Here is a 16,190-nt window from a genome sequence, read left to right on the forward strand (position 1 = left end):
GGCTAACAGCAATCTTGCTGTTTATCCTGATGGTGCTTGTTCTTATGTAACTTCTCTGTTCCAGGAGGATTGACATGTCTCTCGCAGAACTTCAGAACAAGCGAACTGTGCCATCAGAATCTCCTCAGGTACTATTTAATTTTTTTTGACAGTTAAGTGAAAATTAGATAAATGTAAGTAACGCTTTTCCCCTTAAGCCACTTCTATATTCTCTTAAGACTATCAGAAATTGACTATTTTTAAAGAAATGCACACAAGTATATTGACACATACCACAAAGGTGCCAGTATGTGTTCACTGAGTAAAATGCCAATATGTAGAGTAGCTGGAGGGTGGTTATCCCTGCTCCTCAAACCCCTCTCTGTCCTTGAATTCTATAAATACGAAATAAGTGACTGACATATAGATCCTAATTTCCATCTGAGGTTGGAAAAATGGAAAAACCATTGACAGTTCTTCTATCCAGATGTTAGATTGGTCCAACATATAGATTAGTCCTCAGAATGCTGTTTTATCCAATGCGTTTATCAAGGAACATGGGATTTTATGTTCCACTTCTAAGCTATATTTTCTGTGGTTTAGTTACCCCTTTTTTCTATAGTGCAAGTATGTGAAAATACAATTTAAGATCTACTATTCTTAATTAAGGTTTACTGGAATTTGTGAATATTTTTTATTGTGGTAACTCAGCAGGAACTTGTTTTGCTGAAATTCTAGTGTTCTGTTTAATGTTGTTTGGAAGCTTGTAACAAGGCAGATGGCACAAGAGAGGGTAGTTGTTTGGGACAAATTATTGTTACTGTTTTGGATTTGGGATCTTTTGGGTTGATGTGCATCTGTCTTATGTCCAGATGGTTGTACTGCATTAACAAGATTATATATGGGATGCAACCCGTGAAGGACAGAATCGAGTTAATGTTTAGCTATTATGAGCTAACTTGGCTTCAACCCTTGCTTTTAACTAGAACATTATGAGAGTTTTAGAAGATCCAAACGATCTAAGGCATGATATAGAAAGGAGAAGAAAAGAGAGATTGAAGAATGAAGATGAGAGAATGTTTCATGTAGATGGTGCAGCTCCAAGGTAATTAGCTAATAGCAATCCTGTTTGCATAAGTCCATGTCTCTCTTATGCATTAATTGTATTGACGCTTCCACAGGTGCATTCAAATTTGTTGTGATTCCTTTCCACTGAGTTTCTGAATTTGATTTGGATTGAAATTCCACCAATATACATTGCAAATGTAGTATGTAATGGGGTATTGACTTGAAAGAGGTTAAGTTGCAGTAGGGAGGGGGGAAAAAAAAAAGGCAAGCTCAAGTTGCAGACCTGAGTGGAATAGGGGAAAAACCAAATCAGAAGATGCTTTACTATTTTTCTGCTACTTTACATGGTATATAACAGCATTCTCTTGATATTTCGGTTTTTCATAAAAGCATTCTAGAATGACTGCATTGTTTTGCTGCTCTAGTTGTTTGTAATGTTGTGGAATGTCAGAAATTGTGGTTCTTGGAGAATTGTATGAACTAAAATTAGATTTTTGGAATTGCTTGTTCCTGCTCTGAATTCCTGCAGCAGGTTTATTAAAGATGGGTGGCCCAGAGGTGTTTGCTAAACCTCAGTCATCCTTTTTTGCTTTGATGTTGTGAGGTTGGCTGACTTGACTTATTAGTGCTAGAAATGTTGATTGAAGATTTGCCAGAGTGTAATGAAATGCATCTATGCTGCAGTCATGACTTGCAGATACCTCTTAATATATTGCTGTTTGTTCATTTTAAATATGGTCTGTAAATTGCAAATAGCAGCAATACATGTGTACTTAGGAAAACTGACATGTAAAGCTGCAAAGGAAACACTTCTTGTATCTTATACTTTTTTTTTTTTTTGAAAAAAAAAAAAAAAAGGAAAATAAACCAAATTACTGGACAGTTGCTGATAGCCTTTTATCAGCCTGGGGTTGTATTTTTAGTATACGTTTGGCCCAGTTGTCTGGGAAGGCTGCTTCTGCTATTTCCACAGCTGCTGTCTTCCCTACCTTTCATATCCACCACTTACAGAAGGAAGCTCAAGCTGCTTTAAGAAGTGTGGCTGTCCTGGGGTGGGGAAGTGTGAAAATTACGCTGTCAACCCTAGTGGATAGCATATTGTGAGCAGAAGGCAGCAATTGGATGAGGAGGAAAATTTTCCTGAGATCAGGGTTTTTTCATAGTCCACATGTGAGATCCTGGTAGTACTTAATCAGCTATTAATTTATTTCACATCTGTGATAACCATTCCTGTATGTTTTGGGAACTATACATTTGTATTTCTGGTGATCACTTTTCATGGTATGTGTTTTATTTAGAGGTTTTATGCACATCTGTATTAACAAAGTGCCCAGTAAAAAATAAAACATCCCCACCCCCCCAAAACAAAACAAAAACAAAAAACCTGCTTGTTGACGATGAAATGAGCATAAGTTCACATCTAGTGATTTATCAGAGCTTCTGTCTGGTGTGGAATTTTTGCAAAATTGAGAGTTTTATACAACTTTTAAAGATAGTACATTACAAAACTGCTGAAATGCAGAAAGCAGGTCAACCGGCAGAGGGCAGTGACAACCAGCTGTGCAGGTGTAGCTGGGTGAGCCAGGGAAACCTGATTTGATAGTGAGGCTTTTGAGAAAGCCAGATATCTCCATTAATTATCATTGCCTAAGAGAATACAGCTTACTGTGCAACTTGTACGCTAATGCTAAGCCCTAGTAATTTTTCAAGTGTCTTAGATTTAGATCGCTTGAAAACCATTACTTTACAACTTCTAAGTGGTACAGATGTTAGAATAAGGTAATTTAAATTACCAGGTGTTGCTATATTATGGTTTGGGGTTTTAATTGTTCTTTCTCTTTCTCTCTCTGTCTCACGCACATCAGGAATCAGCAAAGCTGCAGTCTTTCAAAATTACAAAACTCTCAACTCGATGGCTTCCAAAAACCGATGAGGTTCATTAAACCACCTTTCAGGAAATTTATTGGGAAACCTCACCTGGTAAGCCTAAATATAGAAGTAGTAGCTTCTGCATTATTTTTTTTAATCTTTATTCATGATTCGGTTTCTGCTGCACTGTTTAGGCTGATGTGACTTGAACAATCTGTGAACTCTTGTCTTTAAGTTCCCAGTGAGGCTTTATTTTCAGACTTGCTCAACAATAAAAACAGTCATAATTTCAGTTATAGTGCAACAGTACTTCCTTAGACTTCTGCAGCATAGAATAATGCAAGTGAGCTAAAATCACTCTTATGACCAAATTCTGATTTAAAACAAAAAATAACAAACGGTGCTTTTGCTTTAGAACACCTCTGTAGTACTCTAAAACCACTTTGCTATTGTTTTTTTTTTTTTTTTTTTTTTTTTTTATAACCTAGCAGGGAAGTTGTCAGAAATTGGTGATATTGGGTGTAACTACAGTAGAATTAAAATATTTTTTCAGAGTCTGGAAGTAAGGTGTGCAACACTCAAATTCTTACTGAGTAGCAGGAGCAGGTCAAACTAACTTAAGATTCATAATGACTTACAGAAATTGATTAAGCGATCGATTTGTACTGTGAGACAGTACAAGCTTCTTTTATAAAGCTACAAACAATATAAGTTTCTATATATTGCATTTCTCCTAGTTCATAATATGATACTTAAACACAAATTAGAAGGCCTTGTTACTGAGCAGATAACCTGAGGTAACGTGGAATAGTTGTCAAAACTAGCTGTCAGCAGCTGGAAGGGAAGGTCTGAATCCTTGGTTTGTGTAGGTAGCATTCACAGAATCACAGTGTGACTGAGGTTGGAAGGGACCTCTGGAGGTCATCTGGTCCAAAGCCCTCCTCAATCAGGTTTTCCAGGACTGTGTCCAGCATTATTATTAAAACAATGTTTCTCCTTATGAGAGAAGTTATGGGAAGCTCTTATTCTAAAAGCAAAAATGAAGAACATGTTGCAGAAATAATCAGAAATGCCTGAAATTATATTCCTAAGGATGGAATGCTATACAGTGGCATAGTTTGTCCGTGTTGATACTGAGTTTATCAAAGCTAGTTTGGGCACTTACTCTTTCTTAGGCTCTCTTTGTAATGTATTTTAATATTGAAATGGGAAGGAGTTATATTAAGTACAGTAGTAATAATTTTTTCCCTTCTGGAAAATCCCTTGTAAACAAGTGCAGTGCTGTTTCTGAGTGCTTGTGCTTGTTTAATTTGGGCAACTGGTGGGACTAGAAAAGCTTTATTTATATGGTATAACTCTAAAACCTGTTTTCTGCTGGGCACAAAACAAGGAAACTAATGAATGACAACTTATTATACATCATAGTTAATACCCAATGGACAAGGTTCCAGAAGACCATACAACTTTTGAAGTCCACCAAAAGTAGCTTTTATTTAGTCAAAGTAGTGATTGTCACTGAAATGTAGCTGCTTGGCAAGTGTAAGTGTCTTTCATCGCAAAACAATGCAATACAACAATTTTAAAGAGTGAGGGACGTTGAGATTGAAGCCCCCAAAACACATCCTGATTGCTCATTTTGTTTGCAGTGACTGTATCACTTACAGGGTGTTAGCTGTTAGTTTGAAATAAAAACTGACTTACTATTAGATCTGCTGATGATTCTGAAGACTGCATTTTGATATCTGCTAGCAAACTGCAAACATGCAGTTCTTAGGTAGCTTATCTTCCTTAGGGGAGATTGGATAACTCCTCGGTGCAGCGTATCGCTCAGAACAGCGTTATCTGTGAAAGCATAGGTATTAAAAATGCAAGGGATGACTCTTCATTATGTCAGCCATGCGTAAGTTTTCAGACAAAGTGGGAAGTTAAAACACTTTGGTTTGCCATTCACGTGTGCCAGTAGAAGTGAAATGAATCAATGCTCGCCACCTGGCATAGAGGGGTTACAGGCATTTGGCAAATGTGTCCAGAGTATGCTAATTGGCACTTCCTAATTGCATCTTCTCTTCTGTTTTTGTTCTTTGTTCTTGCTTTTAGTTCGTATGCTGCTCCCGTTGTTTGTTTTCCTGTTATCTGCTACATCTGATGCTCAATATGTGAAGTAATGCAGAAAGAAAGTCATCTTTTCCCAGGCAGAGCAGATCACTAATACCCGAACTCTCATATCTGAGACAATATAAACAGTTCAGCTAACAAGCCAGCTTCAGTAGCATGGCATTTCCTGTGGTGTGCGGACACGTTATATGAGAATGTAGGGTCCTTTCCTGAAGGAGCAGTGCTTCAGGACTGGGTGCTATGGGAGCAGAGCTTATCCTGCTGGGCAGCAGCTCAAACTTGACCTCCGCGTATCCTCTGTGTATGTAAGGTGCTAGCACTGCTCTACTATTTATTGTGGGAGTAGAGAACTGGAGTAGTTTCTAAGTGTTCGGTCACATTTTCAGCCATGTGTAACTTATGAACTGAGCAGGGTTTCTGTAATAAATTCAGAGCTGTGTCCACTGCTGCTTTATTCAGAAATGCAATATTAATGCAGTTGAAAGCATCCTTAAAGCAATGAATGAAGGTAAAGACCACTCACGCCTGTTTCTTACAAGAGGACAGAGGTCTGGAGTTTGAGATTCAGTCTTCTACTAGAATAGAGTTGCTCAGATGTGAATGGTGCCATATGTGTTGAAAAGTGTAGGGACTGTGACTAAAAAGTGACCTTCAGAGAAGAGTGCGTTGGATTTAAGAAATGGTTTGATGCAACATCAGAATATTGATGTTGGGCCAACCACATTTAGGAAATAGGAAACATCCTAAAATGGAGCATAAACTGTGGGAAGCAAAAATCTGTGGAAATACTGAGGAAGGGATTGAAATGTAAGCAAGAGCTAAGATAGTAGTTGCTGGATAAGAAAGTAACTGTGGTTTTGCTTACGCTTAGAAATGTGGGTAGGAATCGTTTCAGTGAGCTCCACAATATAAGCAGAGCTCTCCAGTTTTTGTGGGAAGGTGTCTTATGCCGCAGAAGAGATGTAGTGATAGCATATTGTGTCAGCAAAATTGTAAAGGTGTGGAAAACACATGCAAAAGTATGCAGCAGGCATCTCTTACCACTTATATTTCGAAGTGTTGCACCTGTACCAGGAAATGCACAAGAAGAACTCTAACCTTCAGCACTCCTCCCAGGCTTGGTTGCTCTTGCTTACAGGTGAATATATATAGAGAGAAGGTACATCAGAGAGCCAGGCTTCCAATGACGAACATAACGGTGCCAAGACTAAAAAAAAAAAAAAAGTTTAAAAATAGTATTTGACAGGATAAAATACTTCATCATAAGTTGTAATACAGGATTTAAATTTTTTTGTCTGAATTTAGTAACGAAGACTTTCTGGTTTTGTTTGAAAAACCACAATGAAATTTCACTCTGTTGTGTAAGAAGGCGTGTGTATCAGTACTGATAAAAGATGGTTGCTTAAATTCAAAGCCTGATAAGCAGATAACAACATCTGATGTGAGGATGTTGCCTCACGTAGAGACAGATACTGTGTCAGTCCTGTTAAAATATACTTAGAGTAAATTATCAAAATGTGATATTAACATCATTTTGGTTCTGTTGGGTTTTTGTTAAATGGGCAATATTTGGATCCAAATTGAACAAGTAAATCTCCTATTGCCTACTTCTAGTGTCCAGTTTCGATTGGTTACCAATATCTTTTCAGGGCAAGGTATGACAGAACCTTTAACAGCAGGCCAGTGAAGGGAATGTGCTTCTCATGTTAGTATTTAATAAGTGGGAGATGAGCTTAATCTTGAGAATAACTTTTGCCTTGCAGATGTAAATATCTGCCTAGCCTTGCATGTTATTGACCAAAAGGCTAAAGAATATGAGATCAGAATAAGCACCTACTTGTACTATGCATTTTTTTCTTAAAATTAAGTCTGTCTTAGGAAACTCCTGAGCAGTAGGTTGCTAGAGATGTGTAGATCAAGTAGTTCTAATGGGGTTTTTATGAATGTGCTTGAATCTGGGGGAGGGATGGGGGGGAGTGTAGAGTGAGGATGTCCATATTTAATGAAGACAGGCTTTCTTTAATTCCCAAAGTTCTATTTTTAACTATAACAAGAAATGTTCTTGAATGGTTTCTCTTTTAATTTTGCTGAGTTCTCAGCTTTAAAGAAGAGTAAACTTCAGTGGGGAGCTTCCTTATTTAATTATGTAGTGCATGGAGAAATAACTTGATTTCATGGAGTATCTTCAGATGCTGATAAGAGAGCTGGGAAGTTCCTGACATGCTTTTTCCTCTGGGTATTTAATTTTTTTTGAAAAGCCATTTTGACTATCTTGATCTCACTTCATAAACTTTCTTCCTCTTTTCTTGTTTCCTGCTGAGTTGCTTCTCTTCAAAGTGCTTTTCAGAAGCTAAATAGTTGAGTTGTAGGCAATAATGTTCTTTTTTAAGGAAAAAAAAAGATAGCTTAAATTCCTGTTAGAGTTGAATTGCATTGCAATACTGCACTGTTGCATTTATTAGCCACCCCAAATTGCAAAGTGTTAGAAAACATCCAAAAAGCTTCTGCCACCGGAAAGGTTTAATATTTTGTTAATAGTACAGAAAGTCTATAAACAGCAAAGCCTGCATTTGCATTTTATTATAAAATGATAGTTTATTTAGAAAAATAAAATTTATTTGGGGAACAAAATAACAGCACTGGAACATTTTTGTGGTTCTTCAAGAGGACTTTTAAATGGAACAAAAAGAATTGAATTTGGCCAAGAGTTCATTAGCTGTTCAGGTCTGTCTGCATTAGATGACATTAGTACCTGTTAGTATGTAAATGTAACGCTTACAATTGTATACCGTGGTTGGAGAGAGTCATATCCTAGCTGTATGGATCTTCTCAAGGTAGCTCTTGTGGGAAAAGCTGGAAAAGGGCCAAAATAACCAGGTAGAACAGTGGCTGGGTGGCGTGCTCTGTTTCATGCAACTGTGGCTGTTTGACTGCAGCTGTTCGGCGCGTTGACACAAACAATTTCAGTACCCCTTGTCTGCTCCACTTGTTTTTGAAAACAGTATGTTTCTGTGGCAGGCAAGTGTTTTCTGAAACACTATTCTATAATGCAAAGTTAAAAGTAGGATCTTCTATGGACCGATGTAATGTTGTACACATTTGTTGTCTGGTTGCTCTGGTGGTGTCTGTGGTAGCATTGCATGTGTCTGCTGTAAAACGCGCAAACCAACGATGTCCATATGCTACCCAAGGATGTCCAGAGTACTAATCCTATTCTTATTCCTGACTCAAGGGATGAATGCTATTCCACTACACTTGCTGCATGCAAATTGAGGCATCTGTTCTGGGGGGAGAGGGGTGCAGAGCCTTAATTGAAGAGATCTGAGCAGGTAATGACCCAAGAGAATGATATTCCAACGTGATGGTTTGTGTCATCTTTGGTTTCCATGGGCTCTGCCATTGCTTCAGCCAACCTGGACTCCAGGCCATTTTCTCCTATTCTGGTGCCTTCAAACAGTGTCATAGTGTCAAACACTGTAAGACTGAAAAGATTGCTGTGTGTTAGTATAATCTTGAAACTTTTGTTGGTTTTGACTGTTTTCCTTCATAATTTAACATTAAGCTAATAACTTTGTCTGTTTTCCTACTAGAATTCATACTATTCTTCAAAAACAAGTGATACTTTTCCTCATAGACGCATTAGAGGACATCTTGAAAATACAGGACCCATCAGAAGACACTTCAAGGTACAGATCAGCTTTTATCAGATGCATTTGTTAAATAAAATTAAGGTTTTGATCCTGCTGAGTTAAGTAAAAAGACAGATTTGAAAGTATTAAATGACATGGAAATAATGGCATCATTGCCTAATTGTTTCCATTGAACTAATTGGAAGTAAGAAGGTCAACAGAGATGAGTTTTCCAGGATTGTATCCATACAGTTGAAAGCCAAGTTCACTTCCCATTCTCAACTTTGGAGTTCAGAAAGTGAAGAACAACTAGAAAGTTCAAAACCAAGCAGAGCAGCTTTCTGTCCTTCTCTGAATATGTATGGGAGCCTGAAACGTTTCCTGAAATTCAGATATTCTGAAAGCAGTGCAATTCGTGTATTAATGCTATTATTTTATTTGCTCTTTCGTATAGGGATTTCTGGGGAACTAATGTCTTCTGTGAACCCTGCATATTGGTATCTTCATTTTTGGGGGAAAAAAAAAGTAAAAGTTTATTTTCAGGGTCTCAAGATGATAAAGGGGCGAACAGGTGTATTGCTTCCTGTGATAATGCAGTTTCTTCCTAAAACCATTTAATTGTAAAACGTATTATGGGATCAGAAAACAAGCACTTTCTCCTGCTGATAGTGGCATTGCTATGCATGGATTGAATTAGACGCATTTATATCAGAAAAACACAACTTATACTCATTTTCTACTCTACAAGTACCCCTACTAATTATTTAACAGGAGTAAAATACCGCACAGACTAAGTAGTGATCTGATTTTGTAGATAGGGGAATTGAAATAAGGCTTTGGGTAAGTTGAGTAGCTGGTGTTTTGGATGAAACTTTGAAGGGTGAGGAGGTTCCTCCCTTTCCCCTTCCTCAGGCTAAACATAAGCAAATAGTTATGAAAAAGTTTTTGGGGTGCTCCTATTTAGGTATGCTTTGCCAGTCAATCTGCCAAATAGTGAAGCTAACAGTCTCAGAAAGGGCTAACTCCATTCTGGTAATGTTCGGGGGGAGGGACTTTTCCAATCTGAAACCAGTAAGTTTAAAATGTCAGCCTGACATATCTCTATTTTAACATGTAAGGACATCACAGTCTCTTAATAGGTATCCCCTCTGTATTGCCAGTTTGTAGGGGGCGGATGGATCATTAGCACTGGCTGCTGTATCATTATATCAACTACCTACATTGCCTCATAATATAAAGAAAACAAACGGCTTCCTTAATTTACTTCAGCCAAGAATCCTGCTGGAGATTATGCAGACAGGAAAGTGCCTGCTTAAACTGTCATTGCCTGTGTATACGAAACCTGAACACTGCTGTATCCAGTGATCTGTCCCATGGTGTTTTAAACTTGTAGGGAAAACAGTGTTTTCACTGGTATTGCGGTTTCCATATGTGTACATTACCTTTGTCACTGCCATGGAAACAGCACTGCTGATTTGACATTAGTTTCATCAAGTTCTCACATTGAGTTTCCTCCCGCATAACATCATGGGAGGGGAAAACCCTTTCTGTTGCTAAAACCTGCTCGAGGAAGGCAATTTGATTCCTCTATACTCAAGAGCTTTCCACTGATTATTAAAAACAAATAAATATGCTCCTTCCGGATACATAAAACGGAGGAGTTCTAGCTGAATAAGCAAAAGCAGGGGTTTATTTAGATTATTTTTGCAAGACCATATGTTTTTCAAGAGTTTAACATAGTACAAAAATATTTTTAGAGCAGCAGTTTCATAAAAGATCTGGACAAATCTTATAAAACTTAAAAGGTCTTTTTTGTAGTAACACTTTGAAATGAATCACTAAGCCACATTTAAGTGGTATGTGCGTGGTTATCTTTTTGAACTAAACTTTTGTTCTGTTTTGCATGGTTTGGTGTATTAATGGCTGTGGAGAGCAAGCACATGGTACCATGTAGCTCTCTCTCCTCTTCCCTGGTCCTTTTGGAGGTGGGAGCAAGAGAATAGGGGGAGCAGAAGCAAGAAACTCATGGGATGAGATGAAGAGAGTTAAGGAAAGGAAAGAGGATGAATAAAGAAATGATGCAAGGACAGCTGCTCACCACCTCCCACAAACTGACTGCCCAGCCAGTGCCCAAGCAAGAGCTCCCTTCCCTTAGTTTTTAGCCAAAACACTGGTGTGGTGGCAGTGCTGTTGTAGTCACAAATCCAAAATACAGCACCGTGTAGACTGCTATGAAGAACATTGACTCCACCCCAGCAGTACGTTGGTGTATGTTTGCTCTTACAGAGCTGGAAGCCATCAGTTCTTAGGCACTGGGATTAGCGTTATTTGTAAAATAGTCTTAATGTAAAAATAGATGTCACTCTAGCATATTTTTAGACTCTAAGTGAACTGTTTTCTCACACACCTTAGACTACCTCATATTCCTCTGACCTGTGTGTGACTGCAGTACCTACATACCAAATGTATGGCCTGTTAACTTCCTCTACAGCTGATTCTGCTGTGTTAATAATACCTCGATTTCTCTTCCTGCTTATGCAGATACTGGAGTTGAAACTAAAGTGCGTGTATAATCTCACTTTCAGTATCTTGTACATTTTCTCCCTTTCCCATTCAGTCTGCTCCTTCGCTTGTTGCTGCACAAATGCAGAGACAGACCACTAAGGCCTCCACCTACGTCAGAGCAGAGAACCACAGCAGTTGTGGGAGAAACGAGAACTTCTAATGTTAACTGCGTTCACTGGCTTAATATAGCATTAAAAATGCCCTTCGGCTCTCCCTGTGGTAGGCTTTTATCTACTTAAGGAATTGACTTGCACCTAATTGTGTTGTGCCGAGACTCAGGTACCTTTTGAGCAGAGGAGCTAGTTAGCATTTAGTGGCCTTTTGCAAGTATGTCCTCTGCCCACAAACACTCTTAAGAGTAACCCTGGGGAACTGATGGGGACAGCTTCTCAGTTAGCTCCTGTGTAGTAGGTGGGTGAAATGATTTTTGAAATAACAGGAACTGTGCATAAAGGAGCCTCTGTTCTGTACAGTCCCTTCTTAGCTGTACATCTTCCACACAGTGGAAAGCAGTGGAAAAACTGGTACCAAACTTACCACAGCCTAAGAGTACATGATTTTTTTTTTCTTGAAGTGATCCTTACTCTGTTAAAAGGACACAGATTTCACCAGAGTAATTGTGTCGTGCTCAGAAAGGGCTCTCTTTTTCTCTTCTATATGTCAAAGCTGTTTGTAAAACCTGACAAGTATTCTATGTTGCCAGAATGTTTCCTCTTTTCTGTATCTAAAAGACCATTGTTTGGTTGTCTTTAATTTTTTTTTTTAAATTTCAAGAATGAGTGCATATGGGAAATTTTTCTGTCAGTACTGTATTTGAAAACTGACCTGTGTTACTGGAAAACTAAGTGAAATGATGATGAACGGGGGGTTTCTTGTGCTAAAGTTTTTCACAGTGTGTTTTGTTGGAGGTCTGAGTGCCTAAGGACAGAAACATTTTTATAACTATAACTATCAGTGTAGGTCTTGCAATATTATTCTTTCTGTGTATGTGTAATGCCACTCACCTGCAAGCTTTTTGTTACCTCTGGTCTTCATTCCTATTCCCATGCTAGGTTGATGTACACTATTTCAGTCTGGAAGTGATAACAGCACGGAGTAATTTATGTTCAGACCATAAGATAATGTAGAACTGTATGAAAAATAGCCCTACTGACTTCTGTTTAGCATAACTGTTTTTGGCTCAACAGGTTTGCTTGCTGCAGTCTAACATCAGTGAATTTAGTAGCAAGTGATGTTAGTAAATAGATTGTACAATGCTTTAATGCTTTTCATTTTCAATGAGGAAGATGGTTTCAGATGTTTTAAACAGTAAATACAATGTGGCAGCTCTGTGATCCACATAGTAGCTAGTAATCTGAAGAACAGAAAATTGAAAATAGAGGCTCAGCACTTGCAAATGTGGATTCTTGCTCAGAACTGTAGGTTTTACATGTGTATATAACTGTAAATATAAACTATTGAGTTTCGGTGCCCTCATTTTGTGCATTTTTTTTCTCCCTATCCTTACAGAGCAACTTTGCAGATGGTCGCTTGCAATCCCATTATAAATCAGGCTTAGTACAGAAGGGTTTATATATTCAAGCTAAGTACCAGCGGTTACGTTCTGTTGGTGTAAGGGGATTTACCACTAATAAATTCAGAGATGGATTTTTGAGGAAAGAAAAGGTGAGTTGGCTTAATTTATTTTTCACTAAGTCCTTTTAGAAAATGTGAATATTCAGTTGATCTGCTCCAGTTTTTAAATCCCCATGGAATAACTTGGAGGGGATTTCTTGGAGTGTTGTCTCTTTGCACTTTCACAGGCAAACTTGATTTTGCACTTATTTTCTTCATGATTATGCCATAGGAACTTGCTGAAATCTGTTTTGGATAGTTGCAAATCAGAGGTAGCCTCCGAGATTCTGTAGTTACTTCTGTTCTAGTATTTTCTCCTTGATCTGTTACTGATAAGAGAAAGTGGCCCTCTGTAGAAACATTACATCCTCTCAGGCTACAGTTTTAAATTAACTTGAAGGATATTAATACACTTTCTGATTAGGTCTGTATTTCATCTCTTGTTCTGTTGCCTTAAGAGTTCATCATGTGCTTTGAATTACACACTTGGAGTACTGTTCTGAATAAAGCATCCTGCAGTACGTGCTGTCTGTGTAAAATGGTTTAAGCTCAAGCTGAAGCAATTAGGCACATCTGTCCTACACCTTCTGGTTTGGGGTGTGCATGGGATGGTGATAGTGTTAAGGTGCAGAAGAAGTTTCGAACAGCATGAAATGTTACAGCTTATGGGAGGACAAGCAGTTGATCAGTTCTAATAAAGGATTTGTTTTAAGTATGATCAAAGTTGTGTGGGGTTTCTCGGACATCAGAGAATTGGATTAGGTGACCTACACAGCCCCCTACCTGCTAAACAGGTTGCATCTTGCTCAAGTATACAAGTGAATTGCTTTTAAATTTGTATGGACTCCAAGAAGCTTGATCTCTGAAGGGTGAACAGAATTGGAATTAGTGGAAAATAGATGGAGAAGGGCTTTTTTCCAAAAATAACAAACCAGGAAAATGGGCATCAAGTGCCATAATGTAATTCTGTTGTAGTGAGCTTTTCCCCCATTAATTTCCGATGCTGTTCCTTTAATTGGATATTAAGGTTTTGTCTGGAACTTACTAAAACAATCTTAACAAAATCTGGCTCCTGGAGATCACGATTTGAATTAGAGAAGCATAATAAGATCTGAATATTGATTTTTGACCAATGAAGAAATTGAGTATTGTTGAGTTGAGGTAGAATCTTGAAGAATAAGGACAGCCATTATCTTAATAGCATAGTGATTGCTCGTTAAGTTAACTGTTTAAAACCCAAATATTCCTTAGATTCTAGCATTTCCTTTATTTTGTGTAGTATAATAACTATGTCCTTAAGATTTGTTAAACTGGTCAGAACACCTTCATGGTTTACTTCACCATTCTGAAATAATTGTGTAGTCACTTGCAGTCTTTACAGTTCTGCTGTTCCAATCTGTAATTGAAAGAATTTGTTACATACAATAATACAGTACCTGCAGGAAGGTTGGGAGCTTGCTTTTTTTTTTTTTTTTATTGTTACTACTTGATGGTAATGATTGTTTTACTTTTCTCTGTAGGGAAATTTAAATATTGGGACAGAAACCTGAACTGAGCTCTGATCCTGAAGTTGAAACACCTAACACAGCAAAGGGAACACCTGTTCATTTTTTGCAACTTTGTCAAGACCTACAATAGGATAAAGGAACTAACCCTGTAACTTTCTTGATTAAAAATAACTTTATTTTTCAGTAGTGGAATGCTGCGGAACTTTTTTTACAGTTTTAATAATTGCTTTTAAATTACAGTATTTGAATGAAACATTGTACCTTTAGTTCCTTTTGCATACCGGCCTCAAGTAAAGAAGTCATTGAAGGGAGTCTTTATTTATTGAATACCTTTTCTTCTAAGCATGATGTTACAGATGGAACTTGAGTTGTTATACCCAGAAGTTTATATGTTGGAAGTTTATTGCTTATGTAATAAAAGAAAAAGGAGAAAAAAGTGCCTGAATTGTTTGGTAATAGCACATTAGCTCAGGATTTTCCAAGTAATGACCTTTTAGGTTGTGCAGTAGATCTTACACCTCTGTTCAGTCGTTTCCGTAAAAGTGTTTTGTATTACTTCATTTTAATTTAATAATATTATTGGGTTTCTGATGTGTATATACACTAGTGAATTGTTAGGATGTTGAGACAGTTTTCAGTATTTGATTAAAATGAACGAGCAGGCAGGTATGTAATGTGTTGTAGCAGTAGCTTATAACTGCACTGAAAGCATGCTTGGGTTTGTTAGAGGATTAGTTGGTCTGTGTTCAGAGTTATTCTGTCCCATTATATTTTTCTGTGTGTGACATTCTTAACCAAGCCACATGTTTTCTAATCTTTTTTTTTGGTCATAAATGATTTGGTGGTTTTGTGGATTCTGAAATTGGGGCCTGAAATATTTAGTTGCAAGAAGAAAAAAAAAGGGCAAAAAATGTAAGTTTTTATAAGCATGTATTCTAACAACGCTGTTTGTAATTGAAACTGCTTTAAATGCAGATAGTTTGTAACTTTGTTCAAAATCCCAGTAATTCTCTGGGTCACCATACTTCAGAGAAGAGCATATTGTTACACTGTACACAGAACTCAAATAGCTTGCCGTGTTTTTCTAAGCAGCTATAAACAATATTGTGCTTATTTCCTGTTTATAGCTTTTGCCTTAATATATAGTGTATAGTAGGGTTTTGTCTGTGTCTTACAGATTTAAGACTTCTTATTCCAGGTAAATTAAAGATGCATAACAAGTAGTTTTCAAAGGAAAAAAATGTTCTTATTTGTTTTAAGAAACGTTTTTTTTTTTCACAATCTGAGTGTTAGCCGTAGAGAATGCAGGCTAATCTCTGTTGTGGGTAACCGATCAGAGCTCTGGTAGTGGGTAGAGGTAAGTGCAGAGATATGAAATTTGGTTTTGGTGGAAAGTCAGGATGTGATTTTTTTTTTTTTTTTTTTTGCATGCTTTTCTCATGTTTGTTTTTTTTTTTTTCCTAAAATACCATCAGTAGAGGGACTGTCTATTGGAACTGTAAGTATGGCTCAGAACTGCTAAAATAGTGTCACTTAATCTTCAATTCATGGGGTGTACTGCTTAGTGTTCAGAGGAAATAAGTAGGCAGGAAGCGTGCCAGATTCATTGATTTTTACGGTGATTCAACAATAACACCAGATGGCTTAAGTTTCTAAAACCCAAGTTTTCAACTGAAGTAATTACTAAATGATTCAACTAGTTTTTCAGTAACTTTTTCCCATACATACACAAAATGGGAAGCTAAAGGAAGGAGATTCCCTGGTCAAATGCAGCTAACATTCTGCAGTTAAGAAATTATGCTGTTGGTGATGAATCTGGCAAAATTTCGCTGTGTAGATTTAC

The 16,190-nt window shown here is 37.5% G+C and overlaps 1 protein-coding gene across 2 annotated transcripts in view; it reads left to right on the forward strand.

Moving 5' to 3' along the window:
* BCLAF3 (BCLAF1 and THRAP3 family member 3) overlaps positions 1–14,654 on the forward strand; it is a 29,514-nt gene extending 14,860 nt beyond the window's left edge. For both annotated transcript variants that reach the window (XM_032193491.1, XM_032193483.1), the window contains exons 7-12: positions 65–128; positions 966–1,084; positions 2,913–3,027; positions 8,622–8,717; positions 12,735–12,890; positions 14,360–14,654. In XM_032193491.1, coding sequence (XP_032049382.1) covers positions 65–128; positions 966–1,084; positions 2,913–3,027; positions 8,622–8,717; positions 12,735–12,890; positions 14,360–14,389 — 580 coding nt within the window. In that variant the 3' untranslated portion in view covers positions 14,390–14,654. The remainder of the gene's footprint in view (positions 1–64; positions 129–965; positions 1,085–2,912; positions 3,028–8,621; positions 8,718–12,734; positions 12,891–14,359) is intronic.
* The last annotated feature ends 1,536 nt before the right edge of the window (positions 14,655–16,190 follow it).

This window comes from Aythya fuligula, chromosome 1 (genome assembly GCF_009819795.1).
Source record: "Aythya fuligula isolate bAytFul2 chromosome 1, bAytFul2.pri, whole genome shotgun sequence".
Taxonomy (NCBI): domain Eukaryota; kingdom Metazoa; phylum Chordata; class Aves; order Anseriformes; family Anatidae; genus Aythya; species Aythya fuligula.